Source organism: Pipra filicauda, unplaced genomic scaffold, assembly GCF_003945595.2.
Source record: "Pipra filicauda isolate LSUMZ 115617 unplaced genomic scaffold, ASM394559v2 scaffold314_size1190085_pilon, whole genome shotgun sequence".
Lineage (NCBI taxonomy): Eukaryota > Metazoa > Chordata > Aves > Passeriformes > Pipridae > Pipra > Pipra filicauda.
The window spans coordinates 774518-788790 of record NW_024104437.1 but is presented as its reverse complement, the minus strand read 5'-3'; the positions used below and the strand labels follow the sequence as shown (position 1 = coordinate 788790).

The 14273-nt window shown below is 39.0% G+C and overlaps 1 protein-coding gene across 12 annotated transcripts in view; it reads right to left on the bottom strand.

Annotated features, from left to right (window-relative positions):
• The window catches only part of MAGI2 (membrane associated guanylate kinase, WW and PDZ domain containing 2), a 722750-nt gene that overhangs the window by 46228 nt on the left and 662249 nt on the right, over positions 1–14273 (bottom strand). For all 12 annotated transcript variants that reach the window (XM_039383531.1, XM_039383530.1, XM_027730044.2 and 9 more), the window contains one exon: positions 3671–3856. In XM_039383531.1, the coding sequence (XP_039239465.1) occupies positions 3671–3856 (186 nt within the window). The remainder of the gene's footprint in view (positions 1–3670; positions 3857–14273) is intronic.

Below are 14273 nucleotides of genomic sequence, written 5' to 3'. Positions count from 1 at the left end.
TTTGTGTTGGAAAGGACCCTTAAAGGTCATCTAGTCCAACTGCCCTGCAAAGAACAGGGACATTTTCAAGTAGCCCAGGTTGCACAGAGCTCTCTCCAACCTGGCCTTGAATTTTGCCAGGGATGCCAGGATGGGGCATCTACCACCTCTCTGGGAAATCTGTTTCAGTGTTTCATCACCCTCATCATAAAAAAATCTCTTTCTTATATCTGTCTGAATCTACCCTCTTTTAGTTGAAAACCTTACCCCCTGTCCTATGGCAACAGACCCTGCTAAAAAGTCTGTTCCCCTCTTTCTTACAAGCCCCCTTTAAGTACTGAAAGGCTGCAATAAGGTCTCTGTGACCCTTTCTTCAGGCTGAACAACCCCAACTGTCTCAGCCTTTCCTCATAGGAAAGATGCTCCAGCCCTTTGACCATCTTCATGACCCTCCTTTGGACTCATTCCAACAGGTCCAGAGGACCCCAGAGCTGAATGCAGCACTCCAGGTGGGGTCTCACCAGAGTGGAGTAGAGGGGCAGAGTCACCTCCCTCAACCTTCTGGAAATTTGCATAATTTCCTGTGATGCAGCCCAGGATACAATTGGTTCTCAGGCAAGTGCACATTGCCAGCTCACATCCAGCTTTTCACCCACCAGTACCTCTGAGTCCCTCTCCAGAGGGCTGCTCTCAGTCCCTTCATCCCCCAGCCTGTACTGATACTGGGGGCTGCTCCCAACCCAGGTGTTGTTAAACTGCATGAGATTCCCATGGGTCCACTTCTTAAGCTTGTCCAGGTCCCTCTGGATGGTATCCTGCTCTTCAGTTGTATCAACCAAACCACTCGGTTTGCTGTTATCTGAAACTTGCTGAGGGTGCACTTGATTCCACAGTCTATGTCATTGATGAAGATATTAAACAGTGCTGATCCCAGTATGGATCCCTGAGGGACACCACCAATCTCCATCAGGACACTGAGCTCCAATCAATTCTTCATCCCTCAAACAGTCCACCCACCAAATTAATCTCTCTCCAATTTAGAGAGAGTGATGTTGTGGGGTACTGTGTCAAAGGTCTTACAGAAGTTCAGATAGATGAGATCCATAGCTCTTCCCTTGTCCATTGTTGTCCACTGATTTAGCCACTACATTGTAGAATGACACTAGATTGGTCAGACAGGACTTACCCTTGGTGAAGCTGTGCTGGCTGTCCTGAATCACCTTCCTGTTCTCCATGTGCTTTAGCACAGCTACTAGACATTTGAAATGCTTTTCATTTAGAAAAAAACACTTTTCATTGTGAGAGAATGAACAATTTTAGTGCTTTCACCGCTGTTTGGGATGACAGACTTGTCACAAAAGGCAAAACACCTTTTGTGTTACAAACATTGTGTCCTTATGTTAGCTCCTGCTGTCTTTGAGCTCATCAAGAGTTTCCTGTCTTTTTAAATTTTTGGGGACTGCAAACAGTAAAACAGTAAAACCAATCTCAATAAATTCTGAGTAACCATTTAAAGTGATTTTTATTTCACTGTACTGTGACAAAGGACCAAGGTTTCGCACAGGAACACTGCAGAGAAACAGCATCCTTCTTTCCAAACAACATAAAATTCAAAAAGACAGAGAGATTGGTGTAGGGAATATGGTCTTGTGGCCTTGTTACAAATAAAGGATGCCAATCTTCCTTCAGGCTTCCTGCTGTGCTTGGGGGAAGACACATTTGGCACTGAGCTCATAACAAACATATTTATTCCAACACACTGGTACAGTTCTGTTGTTCACTATTTACCTACTAAAAAGTGTAAATGAGAGAGACTCCAGCCACAAGATGACAGAGCACTGCAGAAGTTCTGCATTATAAACAGCAAAGGCACACATTGCATTTTTTCATTCCTGCTTGCAACAGAATGAGTGAGGCCAGTGTGGTGTAGTGCAAAGCATCCAAAATGGACTTCTGTATGGTATGGCAGAGCCCCCCTAATGGCAATAGCTACACATGATCAGGATCTTGCCTAGTTTTACATTTCAATCTATTTTAATTATTTTATTTTTTAATTTTTAACATGTGAGTTTTTCCCTATGACTGCACATTTCTAATGGCTCTCTACTTACCTAATTGATGCTCATAATTATTTTACAAATTTTGGCTACTTTATTAAAAACATTTTCAGTTTAGGATTAATTATCAAAAAAGCATGTATATTTGCACTTAAAACACTCCTCATGCAGGCATAAGCAATACTTGTCTGTGTAATTACTATGCTTAAGGCTGTAATTGCCCATTTTGCATCTGTGAGTCTCTTCTGTATTGCAAGTTTCAGAGAGGAAGATTGGAAATGTTGTCCCTAGTTTCTACATTACTCTCATAACTATGGATGAAATAGTCAAATCATGAGCTGCTTCTAAAACTGCTTTGCATTTATATGGTATTTTTCACCTGAAAGTATATTACAGAGGTATTAGATTTTTTTCCCAATTTTTATGAGCTGGGAAACTAATATCAGAAGGCAAATGAGGTGTCCAGTGTCAAACAGTCACACAGGGAAGCCATGCCTTGGGCACAGATAATTTCTTACCACCAGCACCCGAGAACACATTGTAGCACGACAACTCAGATGCACTTCTGCTTTCTTTCTAATTTAATGTATCTATCTCTAACACCGAACTATTAATTATGTTATTTAACCTGGATACAGAGAGGCCTAAATAAACTGCATGTACTGTATGAAGCATCACACTTATTTGTAGATGCTTGCAAAGCTGACCTCCTGTAATTATACAGTTGCCAATTGATGTGAATTCTGAATTTGTTACGTTTGTGGTTTTCCCTTCACTGAATTCATTTAACAAAGTAGATGAGTTCCCTCAGTTGAAGTCCATGACCAGTGTCAGACTATTTCCCTGTTCTGTTGCTGGATGCAGCAGCAGAAGATGAAGGTCATCTAACTGGACCATGGATCATTAAGTAATTCCATTACTTGCTGTGTGACATTCCCAGCTGTACTGGTATTTGTTGCTGAGATATAAAGCCATAGTCTCATTAATATGGTACAATTCATGCTGCAGTGTAGCACATTGTTAAACTAAAAAAAGCCCTGAAATCTGCCCCAAACCCCATGGAACCAACATCAAAAGATCTTCACTGATTAGCTGTGGAGTAATGATCAGAATAATGAGTCTGTCCCCTTATCCTCACCCTCCAAATGAGATAATTTAGGGTTCAGTTTTTTCCTGCCCTGTGCATTTATAGTGCTACAACACTACATGATATTGATAGAGGAAACTGCCAAACTTCACATCACTCTTTGTCACAGGTAGCTGGTAGCCTGGTGAATGCCATTGCAGTCTCTTGTGAATCACTTTGCCACACTTTGGCTTGGCTTTTGGCAAGATATAAGTGAACGAAGTTAAAACTTGGCTCTCTTATAGAGTGCTTTTCCAAAACACATTAACATCATCTCTCTCTGTCTCTCAGGTTCCTCCAGGTTTACTTTAAATGCCCTTTTCATAAGTGGGAATCTTTTAAAGAATTCAGATCCTATTTGAGATAGTTCTAAGCCCATAATTTTGGTCTACTGCACATTACAGCTCAGGAAGAAGAACAAAAGATGCTCTCTCAAGCAGTGACATAATTTAAGCTAATTGGAGGCTACTTAAAATTTTCTTCCTGTTTTTAAGGGCCATTGACTTACCCTCCTGAGGAATGATGCGAAGAGTTACACTGAGACCTGCATCTTTAATTAGCTTCACAATATCTGCATGAGGCATGTTAATAATAGACTGGCCATTCACAGCTAAGATCCGGTCTCCAACTTTAAGTTTTGCACAGCGATCCGCAGGACTTCCATCAATTATCCGCCCGATTTTATGGGGCACAGCTAGACAAGAAACAATAGTCACAGTTAACGTATGCTGAAAAAAATGGTGATGTTCACAGGCAAAAGGAAATGAGTTCATTTGGAAGAAAGTTCAATACGAATTAAAAAACGGCTCGTGTAAAAACATGTAAGGATATAAATTCTTATGCGATGTCATTTGCATTAATGCTGTGTTTTTTCACTAAAAATTCAGAATCCAGCTGCGTATATATACATGGTGCATATATATATATCTGAAGTCCAAAATAAGTTTAAAGTTCAGCTATTTTGCAAACCCGGCACGTAACAAGATAATAAACAGATCAGGAGAACAATAGGGCATTACAACAGGGGAAAGGGGATAAGTTTGCACGATAAGTAGTAGTCATAAATTGCCTCCCACCTCCTAGTTCACAGAATTTCTTTATTTGTATGTTGCAATAGAGGCACTACAGACATGATTTATTTTATATACAAACAGATGTAATTACTGAAAATGCCCAGGGTTCATGAAATTGTTCTCCTCCATTCAAATATGTTAACTGATAAATAGAAATAATACAGAAGATTTATTGAGATGTGCAGCTCTCTAACTAGATATGAATAATATATGAACAGAATTGAATTTATAGATAACTATGAGTACATAGACATGTACTACATCACATCTCAGCGCCTTCTCAAAACATTACGGAACAACTTTGTTTCTCCTTTTGTTCTTCTCTGTGGTTCTCCACCTTTCTGTTTACTTCATCCATGTTCTTGTTCTGTCTTGTCCCTCATTTTCCATTGAATTTTCTAAATTTTCTTCTTGATTTTTCACCCAGTGTTTCTTTACTATTATCCTCTGTTTTTAACTAAATGCATATGCTATGGCTGACTCTTTTCTCTAGGCTCTTTCTTTCTACTACTCATCAATATGCTTATCACAATTAAATTTGACTATATATTCGATTAGTATCCTAATGGTGCCTGAGCACCCCTCCCCAATCCCACACTTCAGCCTTGGCAAACTTAGCACAAAGCAATTCAGTCCCACTATCTATCTGCAACTGGTGTTTAAAAAGAGTTGTGTTTCATTTTTCAAAAATAATATATCCTTAAAATTTTATTATCTACAGAGAACTTGGAAAAGTGAAAGAAAAGATTGTTCAAACACTTTTTGGGAAATATGTAGGCTATCAATGTTCTTATAAACCAAAGCTCTAATCTAACAGGAGATGTGTTCAGAATACATTGCTGCAGAACAAATTTCTCAGCCCTCTGATAAACATTCTCTGAAGGTGATGGTGACTAACACAGACCGCACATCCCATATGAAGTCACAACACACATACCTCAAAGTGACCTTTGTTTCTAGTATGGATGCAAGTGTTTTTACAGTGTTAAAAATTAATTTTCTGAGAACTGAAAGTATAAGTGAACACTCTGAAGTGCAAGGCATAATCAAACTGCATGCTTCTTTACTACTATAGTCGAGACAAGAATATGAATTAGATCTTGGCTTTAGTAATACAGATACAATTAGTGTACTTCAGAAATGTCTTGTTGTTTAGGAAATAAACACCTAACTTATGCCACAATGTCTAAATCTTTCTATGTTTTAAAATACACTAAATATGAATAGACCCACTTTCTACAAAAATTGTGTTTCTTTTGCCCTCAATGCAGATGTATAACTGCCATGCATGTACATGAGTGAGTAAACAAGTAAAAGAGTAACCTGACACTGAAACAGTTTATATTCACACAAAACCTTTTTCATCAAATCAATTCTTAAAGTATAACCAAGAGTCATTTAAACTAACACTAAAATGTACCTGATTCTGGTATATGTAAAAAAAAGATCTGTCTGAAATTGTCATGTTTTTACTACATATCAGTGGAGATCTGAAAATGAGACTGTCTTATGTGAAAAAGTAGAAATTTAGTAGTAAGAAAGAACATGAAATATGCCATAGTCAAAATTTCTGTACTTGCCATTTCTATCCCTAAAGGTGTTTTTGCTAGACTAAATATTTAAGTAGAGACATCATTTCAGTGGTGAGGGGTGTGGGAGGGTGGGGGGTGGGAAATCCTATTAATTTGCCAGAACAATTTCTGTTGGACTTCTTGTACCTGACAAGTGAATAGAGCAGATGTCTGTATGTTTGAGATGTCTGCTAAAATCAAAGCTGGAGGTGGAAGAGCCACGAGAGTCTAATTCTGATTCAAATCCTGAGAAAAGGGAAGGGAGGGAGAAGAAGGAACTTTGTGTTCTTCTCTTCTTCCCCTTAAGCCTAACGGTCTTTACCTTCCCGATAAAGGTACCCACTCTAAATATTCATGTTATGAAAGGATCAACAGTAGGTGAACATCAAAACAAAGCTTGTGTCTGTCAAGGTACCTTTTCTACTGCACTTGAGGATTCTACTGTATTTGAGGATTTAACGCTCCTCTTCTCAGGTTGTATTGGTGCCATGTGTTGTCATACAATCTTGCTGCAGAGTAGAGTGTAGAAAGCTTTTGCAGAAGGACTCTGAATCTCTAAATCTCTAAGGGATTCAAGGTGACACTGTTATGCTCTATCAGGGTTTTATGTGCAAATCCAGTGACTTACTAACGGAACTCATAGCCATCCAGCAGGAACTCGTTTATGTCCATTTCCAGATAAAACGAAGAGAAACTCCTTCCCTCCCAAGTAATATCCTGAGGAGTTTCTGGTCTCTGCATCTCTTCCCAGTGGAACTCTGCCTGAGAATCCTCCTAAGCCACAGTATCCTGACTGCCATGGTCCCTGCTGCTTCCTTGGGAAGGGAGGATTTATTTAAGGCTTTATTTATAAACATGAGTGCTTCTAAGGGATGCAGATTACATGATGTGCAGGTTGCTTCATAAAAAACGACCACATTAGAATATGTTGGGAAACTTAATTTTTAAGAGCCTTTGGTGGTGAAATACTTGCTTTGAAGGGATAAGAAGGAACTACTCTCATAGAAGATTAATTAGCTAAAAGCTAATAACAAAGGTAGAAATCAACTGTGAATTTTCACAATGGAGAAATTTTATCGTTCAGAATGGTCACATCTACAACAGGCATGGAAGAGCTGTAAAACTGTCAGTACCCCGAGTGGGTTCAGTGAAGTGGCAGACAAGATCTCATGAAAAGCAATGCAAGATGATGCACATAGGGAAAAAATAACCCTGCCTAAGCTTAAGCGGAGATGAGCCCTAAATTAATTATTATCACTCAAGAGACCTGGAAATGTATTCCTACTTCTCTATAAACACAAAATCAGTAAAACAGTCAATAGGTCTTAAAGAGTTAGAAAAACAACAACAAATGAAACAAATTATTGTTAGTTACTAGTGTACACCTGAAGTATTGCTGATAGTTTCAGCATCTTCATCTCAAAAATCATAGCAATGAATTCACAACGATTCAGAGAAAGGTAGCATGGCAGAAAGAAGCAGAAAAGAGCCTCTGCTTAAAGGAAGGAGCCTGCTATGTCCATGAACTCCCTATCTACAGCTTGGGAGAGAGAAGGTGGGGCAACGTTCTGGAAGGCCAGAATGAAAGGCTTTAGAAAGGGATTAGACCAATTCACAGGGGTGGGCCCACTGCAGATTAAATCTGAAATTAATGGTTGTGAAAGCTGAGGAGATGTCTGGGGAAGGTGCTGTAGGCAATGTCCTCTCTGCCACTGGTCACAGCCAAGGGTCAGTGCAGAGCTGCGTGGCTATTTGGTCTCTCCCAGGACGGCAGGTCTCTTCTTGGGAAGAAACCTCCCATGCCTGGCATTTAACTAGGGTTTTGTTGACACATATTTTTTTCTTAAATAGCATCTTTGGTCCTTTATTTTATCTAAGCAGAGCATTTAATAATGTAATATAAAATAATGTAATGTAATGTAATAATTAAAGGAAGCCCCAGATAACTTGACTGGTGGTAAATAATTCCACTTGTCCTTAAAAATTTTTAGAAACCTATTCATACCTCTTGTAAGAATTTGCCACAAGCTGTTCTCCAAACATGTACATTTTGAACAGTGGCAGCATATGTCTGGATTAGATGAATTAGTGAATTTGATCCACTTATTTCAAAACACTGAGTTGATTTAAAAGTAATCTTTGCATTCAGAAAGTGGATAAGATCTGTTATCAAATTTACTGATAACTACAAATTAACATTATTCTCTATATTTTTTCTTTGATAAAAGTCACCCACTTTTCCTCTCCATGAGTGAAATTAATATCCTTCCTACACCTTCATGTCATAAAAAAGAAAAAGTAGATTCTGTGGTGTTACATCTGAGGGTCCATATGCTTGGGTCAGCTGTACACAAACCTAGAGCAGCTGCTGAATACAGATACTGCTTCTAACACTGTGTATCACAGAATCACAGAATGGTTGGGGTTGGAAGGGGCCTCTGGAGGTCACCTATTCCAGCCTCCCTGCTGAAGCAGGTTCACCCAGAGCAGGTTGTAAAGGATTGCATCCAGGTGGGTTTTGAATATCTCCAGAGAAGGAGACTTCACAGCCCCCCTGGGGAGCCTCTTCCAGTGCATGGTTACCCTCAGAGGAAAGAAGATTTACAGAATGAACTTTGTTTTAGTTTGTGCCAATTGCCAGTTGTCTGCTCCACCCTCTTGACACCTGCCCTTTAGATATTTGTATGCAAATATCTCCTCTCAGCCACCTCTTCTCAAGGCTGAACAGGCCCAGCTCCCTCAGCCTTTCCTCATAAGAGAGATACACCAATTCCCTAATCATCCTCCTAGCCCTCCACTGGACCTCCTCCAGTAATTGTATGACTTTTTTGTACTGAGAAGCCTGGAACTGGACACAGCACTGCAGATGTGGCCGCACTAGGGCTGAGTAGAGGGGCAGGATCACGTCCCTAACCTGCTGGCAATGCTCTTCCTAACACACCCCAAGATACCATTGGCCTTCTTGCCCACGAGGGCACACTGTTGGCTCATGGGCAAATTGTTGTTCACCAGGACCCCCAGCTCCTTCTCTTCAGAGCTGCTTTCCAGCAGGTCAGCACCCAGCCTGTACTGATGCCTGGGGTTATTCCTCCCCAGATGCAGGACCCTCCATTTGCTTGTTCGAACTTCATTAAAGTTCCTCTCCGCTCAACTCTTCAGACTGTCCAGGTCTGACTGAATGGCAGCACATCCTTCTAGTGGATCAGCCACTCCTAATTTTGTAACATCAGCAAACTTGCTGAGGGTACACTCAGTCCCTTCATCCAGATCACTGAAAAATAGGTTAAACAAGACTGATATATCTATCAGCCTCTTGCTTTTTGCAAATGAAATTAATTTCTCCTCATTTGAAAGACCTAAAAAAAAGAGAAAGCACTAAAAGTTGCTGATTCTAAGATGATGTTATCAATAAATAATGCTTTTCTGATTTACATCAATAATTTTTATCAATAATTATTATTTTACTTCTATTTGGTACTTTTAGACATAACTGGCGAGCCTATATTTTGTAGAAAGCAACTTTCCTATTTTTTTCCCTCTATATAGTATCTAAATATCAAAAAGTATCAGTCAGAGGGGAAAAAATTGAACCTCTGCTTTATTTATTAAACCCTCTGGCAGATAAATTTTTGCAATCTTTTCTAATGTTAACAGATACAGATAGTAAACCAAGCAAATGAGCCTTCCTGAGCCAGCTGTACTTTTCAATGTTATACAGCTAATCAAATGAATATTTATTATATTCTCAGCTCTCTAAACGTGCAAGAGTTTTCATTCAATCAGCAAGTTCCAGCATATCAGATTTTAATAGGATGAATATATTAAATGTAAACATCTGTAATTTCATTGCTATTGAATAATCTAAAATTTGGAAAGCTTGAGTGTGGTGGACTTTTTATCAGGGTTAAAAAATATTTTCCTGATACTGATGGGCTGTTTTATGTGGTGCTTATTTGGAAAATAGAATTCCGTGGCACACTGCAGAGTTACAGATGAAAATAATCCCTTTTGTTGATAAGGTTAATGAATCCATGAATTAAAACATCCCATTGTGTTCTAACATGGAGCATATTTGTTTGCATAGCAAAGGCATAAGGATCTAGGTGGGAAGGACTGCACATATCTTAGAAAGCTGAAGATCTAAGAAAAAATTAATGTAACTTAGGTACTTTAATTCAATCTTCTCATGAAAGCAAAATGGGCCTTGTGGAATCATTAGAAAAACCCTGATTCCCTTGATGGGTTTCTGCTAAGAAAACTTGCAATGTTTGTTCTCTGAAAACATAAGAGCAGCACCTGTAGGTCCAAATCACCTATTCAGGAACATGCTGGAGGACAGAAATCATCTAGAGAAGGGAGTGAAGTGGTTAAGATCCTCCATGCTTTTTGTCCACAAAATATCAAATAGGCAATGGAGTATTTCATGCCTGCAAACTGCAGAAATGTATTTTGATGATATTAAAAATCTATTTCATTTCTTAAAGTTATTTCACTATGATTAACTGCTTATGTTGATTTGAAAAACTAAATCATGTAGCAATTTCTTTCTGCTCCAAGTTATACTATCAGTTTCACTTGCTTAGAAAGTATGCTTTTATAACTGAAGAGGCAGAAGAACAGCTCAAACTTGAATATCAAAGCTACACAGAAATGAGAATCCAAAAGTTGCAAATATCTTCCATGGGGGACTCACACTGTGGGTGGGTTTTCACTGCTTATGCTCCAAAGATGTCTTAGGTGGGGTAGACAGACATCTTAATTTCCAATGCTTTGTTTTCTTTAGAATTTGTAGATGGGTCACAGAAAATTACGTCCCCAGGCACCATCTTACCTGGGAAAAGCATGGGAGAAATTGCTGCACAAATAACTCAGCTCACACAGTTATCATTGATCAATAAGCTGGGTTTTATAGTTCAAAGAAACTCTAGACTGAATGGGACTTATTTCAGAATGCTGTTTTCTGCAGTCAGCAGAGGCTTAGCTTGGATTTATGTTTTTCAGTTAAGACTGCATGTTTTCAGAAATGAAAGAAACTTTTTTCATTAGGCTCTGTTTCATCATGTTTTGAAAATCCAGCAGGCATTGGCATATGCAGTGTAGGGACAAATTAAAGCTACAATTCCTCTTTTGCTAAGCAGGAGGAAGATCATAAAAAGTATGAACAATCATCTGCCTTTAATTTCTTGAAAATTGTTTATTGATTATACCCGTATTTTCAGTTTGTTTACACTTTCTAACTCTCCTAATTGACAGTACCTGCTACAGTAAAATCCTGGAAATATTGCCAATTTTCCAATTCCACTGGAAACTGCAAGTTAACTAAATCTGTTTACAACACGGTTTCTTTCTATGGAGACTAGGATGTTAAAAGATTTACAGAGAATCACAAGTTCTTTTCCTAGATGAAGTTGCATCCCAAACACATACAGTAAAAGTGACAGGAAGATATGAAGTAGGCATGGACAAATGTACTCCATAAAACTCTAGGACGAATTCATCTTGAAATCTCATTTTGGCTATTTCCACCACGATGCAAGTGCTTTTCCGTGGGATGTAGATAGTGAATTTATCTTGATACTCTAAAAATATTTCCCTAAATGTAATGCAAAGTGTAGATTAATTAATTAAATTTTAAGTATTTTAGCTGTAATTTCTCCTATCTGGAAAAGAGACAAGAGCCATAGTACCCTTTAATGTTGGAAGGGGATGTGGGGGAAGGCACAAAAATATATTTTAGCGGCAGTGGAAGTCAATCCTTACACTAGAAATAGGTCAGAAAGCCTGGACAGGTGTATTTTCTTTTCTTAATCTCTTAGCACCCTAAGATCCTCTGCAGCAGGCAAAATGACTTGCTCCTGGATATACCACTCAAGGACAGTTCTTTATTTATCCACTTTATCTTCTTTTACTGATAAAAATTTGAAGCATGGTTGACCTTTTCTATGCCCCTGCTTTGCCCTGTGAAATCTCTGCATTCAATCCTTGTCGTTCATTTTCCATTCCTGATCTGCCCCACATTAGAACTGCAGTTCAGTGCAAGATAATCTCCCGCGCTGGATTAGAGAACGTCCCAAGCAAAGCTTTGACAAAGGGGAAACAAAATTTCTACCACTATCGACACAGGAAAATAAATGTGTCACAAGAATTGGATGTTTACGAAAGTACCAGTAAGTAAAAATGACATCCAGATCTAAGGGCTGGTTCCAAACTACCTAACATTTATTTATTAAAATGACAGCTACTACAGTGCTGCCTATCACAAAATGTGGAAAAATAGTCTGTTCTCTAATTATGGCTGTAGTCTGTCCTCACTCTGTGTATCAATAGCAAAAAAAATTGCATTTAGTATTTTGAAAATTTCTGCAAGGCAAAGGCAGGCCTGTAAATCAGCTGTAACAACAAACCCCTTGCAGAGAATGTGTGGGAGACTGAAATAGTTAATGGCTTAAATACTGTTAAAATCACTGAAGTACTTTTGTCCACCGTAGCAAATTGTGCAAAGAAGCAACCGCTCACTGAAGCCCACCCCTTCCTGAATACACCTACTAATTTGGACTGTGACAGGAACTTGAGATAAGATAAAGGTGGTACTATTGTCCAATTATCCTAGGAAAAGAATGTATCCATAAGTGTGAGAAACTGGAATCCTAATGGCTCAGACAATCAAGGTGAAAGCTGACGATGTGCAAAGTAAGGAAAGAGGCAAATCCTGCGAGGCAGGGTAGTGTTTCTCATCTTTAAACAAATGACTCAGCTGTGATACCTCTCCTCCAGGGAACTACTGGAACAATGAACATGTAGCCTGAAGATATTAATCTCTGCTGATGGGCCATAATGGACTCAACTGCGCTGATGGAACAGGCAGTTGTCTTAGAAGGTGTCAAAGACTCATGAAATGTTCTGTGATCCAGTATTACATCATTCATTGTAAAACTCCCCACCTCAGGGGAGGTACTGGGGGTGTTTCTACCTAGCCTAAGCATAATAAAAATCCCTGGGATTTTCCTTAGCACCATAGACTTCTTCGCCCACCATACAGGTTTCTTCCCACATCACATGGGACTTCCTTTACCACCACGGGCTTCTTCCCTCAAGATAATCTGGGGCTTCTTCTGTCACCACACAGGCTTCTTTTCTCACCACCCAGGGCTTCCCTCAATGGATCCAGACTGCAGTCATCACTTCAACAAGATGGGGACTCTCAACACCAAGAAGACCACAAGAAGAGGATCAGCAGGATGCCATTGGAATCCATGGAGTGGTGATTTTTTTCTACTTAATCTGTCTGTCACTCTCTTTCTCTCCCCCCCCTCTTTTTTCCTATTTCTATCTCTCTCTACCTCACATTTACTGTTAAATAAAAATCCGTACTGTTGACTTTGGCATATGGTCTCATTTGCAACTTATTTTGGGCAGAGACATCTCTCTTTAATAATTTAATGAATTGGATCATAACAGCATGTCAAGAAAATGTTGACCAAGACCCTAAGCCTCTTGGAACAATAGTGACATCTTTTAATTCTGGGAGCTCCTGAGCCTTTCACGGTAAATGGAGCGTGAGCTTTTGTGTAAACCCTTGAGCTTTAGGTCAACTACAAAGCAGCAAACCAATGAACCTGCAGCTCTGCAGTTAGTAGCAACTTTGTTGTAATGACTACTTCAATTTTAACAGTCCTTGAAGCACAAGCACCTAGTGACAAAAAGTGCCCGCTCCTGTTCTCAGCAAGAGCTGTTGGAATTTGCTGGATTGTAAAACATAGTTTGTAAGTATGATTTCAAGAACAAGAAAAATACTTTCAGTGTATGATTAAGTCCCTTCTTGAGTAAAAGTGATGATGATACTTATACTTCCAAGACCTCAAGTCTTTTGCTTCTACAAGAAAGTAGAGAAGGGAGTAGAGTAATTGAAATAAACATTCTTAAATCAAAGGAACTCTTCTCCATACTTTGCCCTGAGGATGCTCCCAGTGAGACAACTTTTTAGGTTATGCTATTCCTAATAGTGTCTGGCACTACAAGATACTTACTTCCTTTTCTGACCTATTTTGCCTATTTTGATTCTTTCAGAATTGCTTTGCAATTGCAACATTAACATTTCACTCCGTATGCCTACACAGCATCATTCTGTGCCACAGGGGGACACAGGAACTGTCAACAAGGGCACTGGCTCCAAAACCAGGAACACTGGAATAATGGCTATGCTCCTCTTAATAAAGCCAAAATTACATCACCCAAATTAAGTAAAGAAAATAACCTCTCTTACTTTACAAAGAGTCAATGATTTTTAGACTGTTTTTATGACTGATGACAGATCATGTAATTTTCAGCATATTTTTTCTACTACAGTTTTGTAACAGAATTTACATAGAAAGGTTATTTTCTTCTGTTCTGTCACTGTCTACAGCAAATGTAATTTTTTTGTTCACTGTTGTTCTTGCAAACTTAGGATTTGGTGCTCTTTGGGATC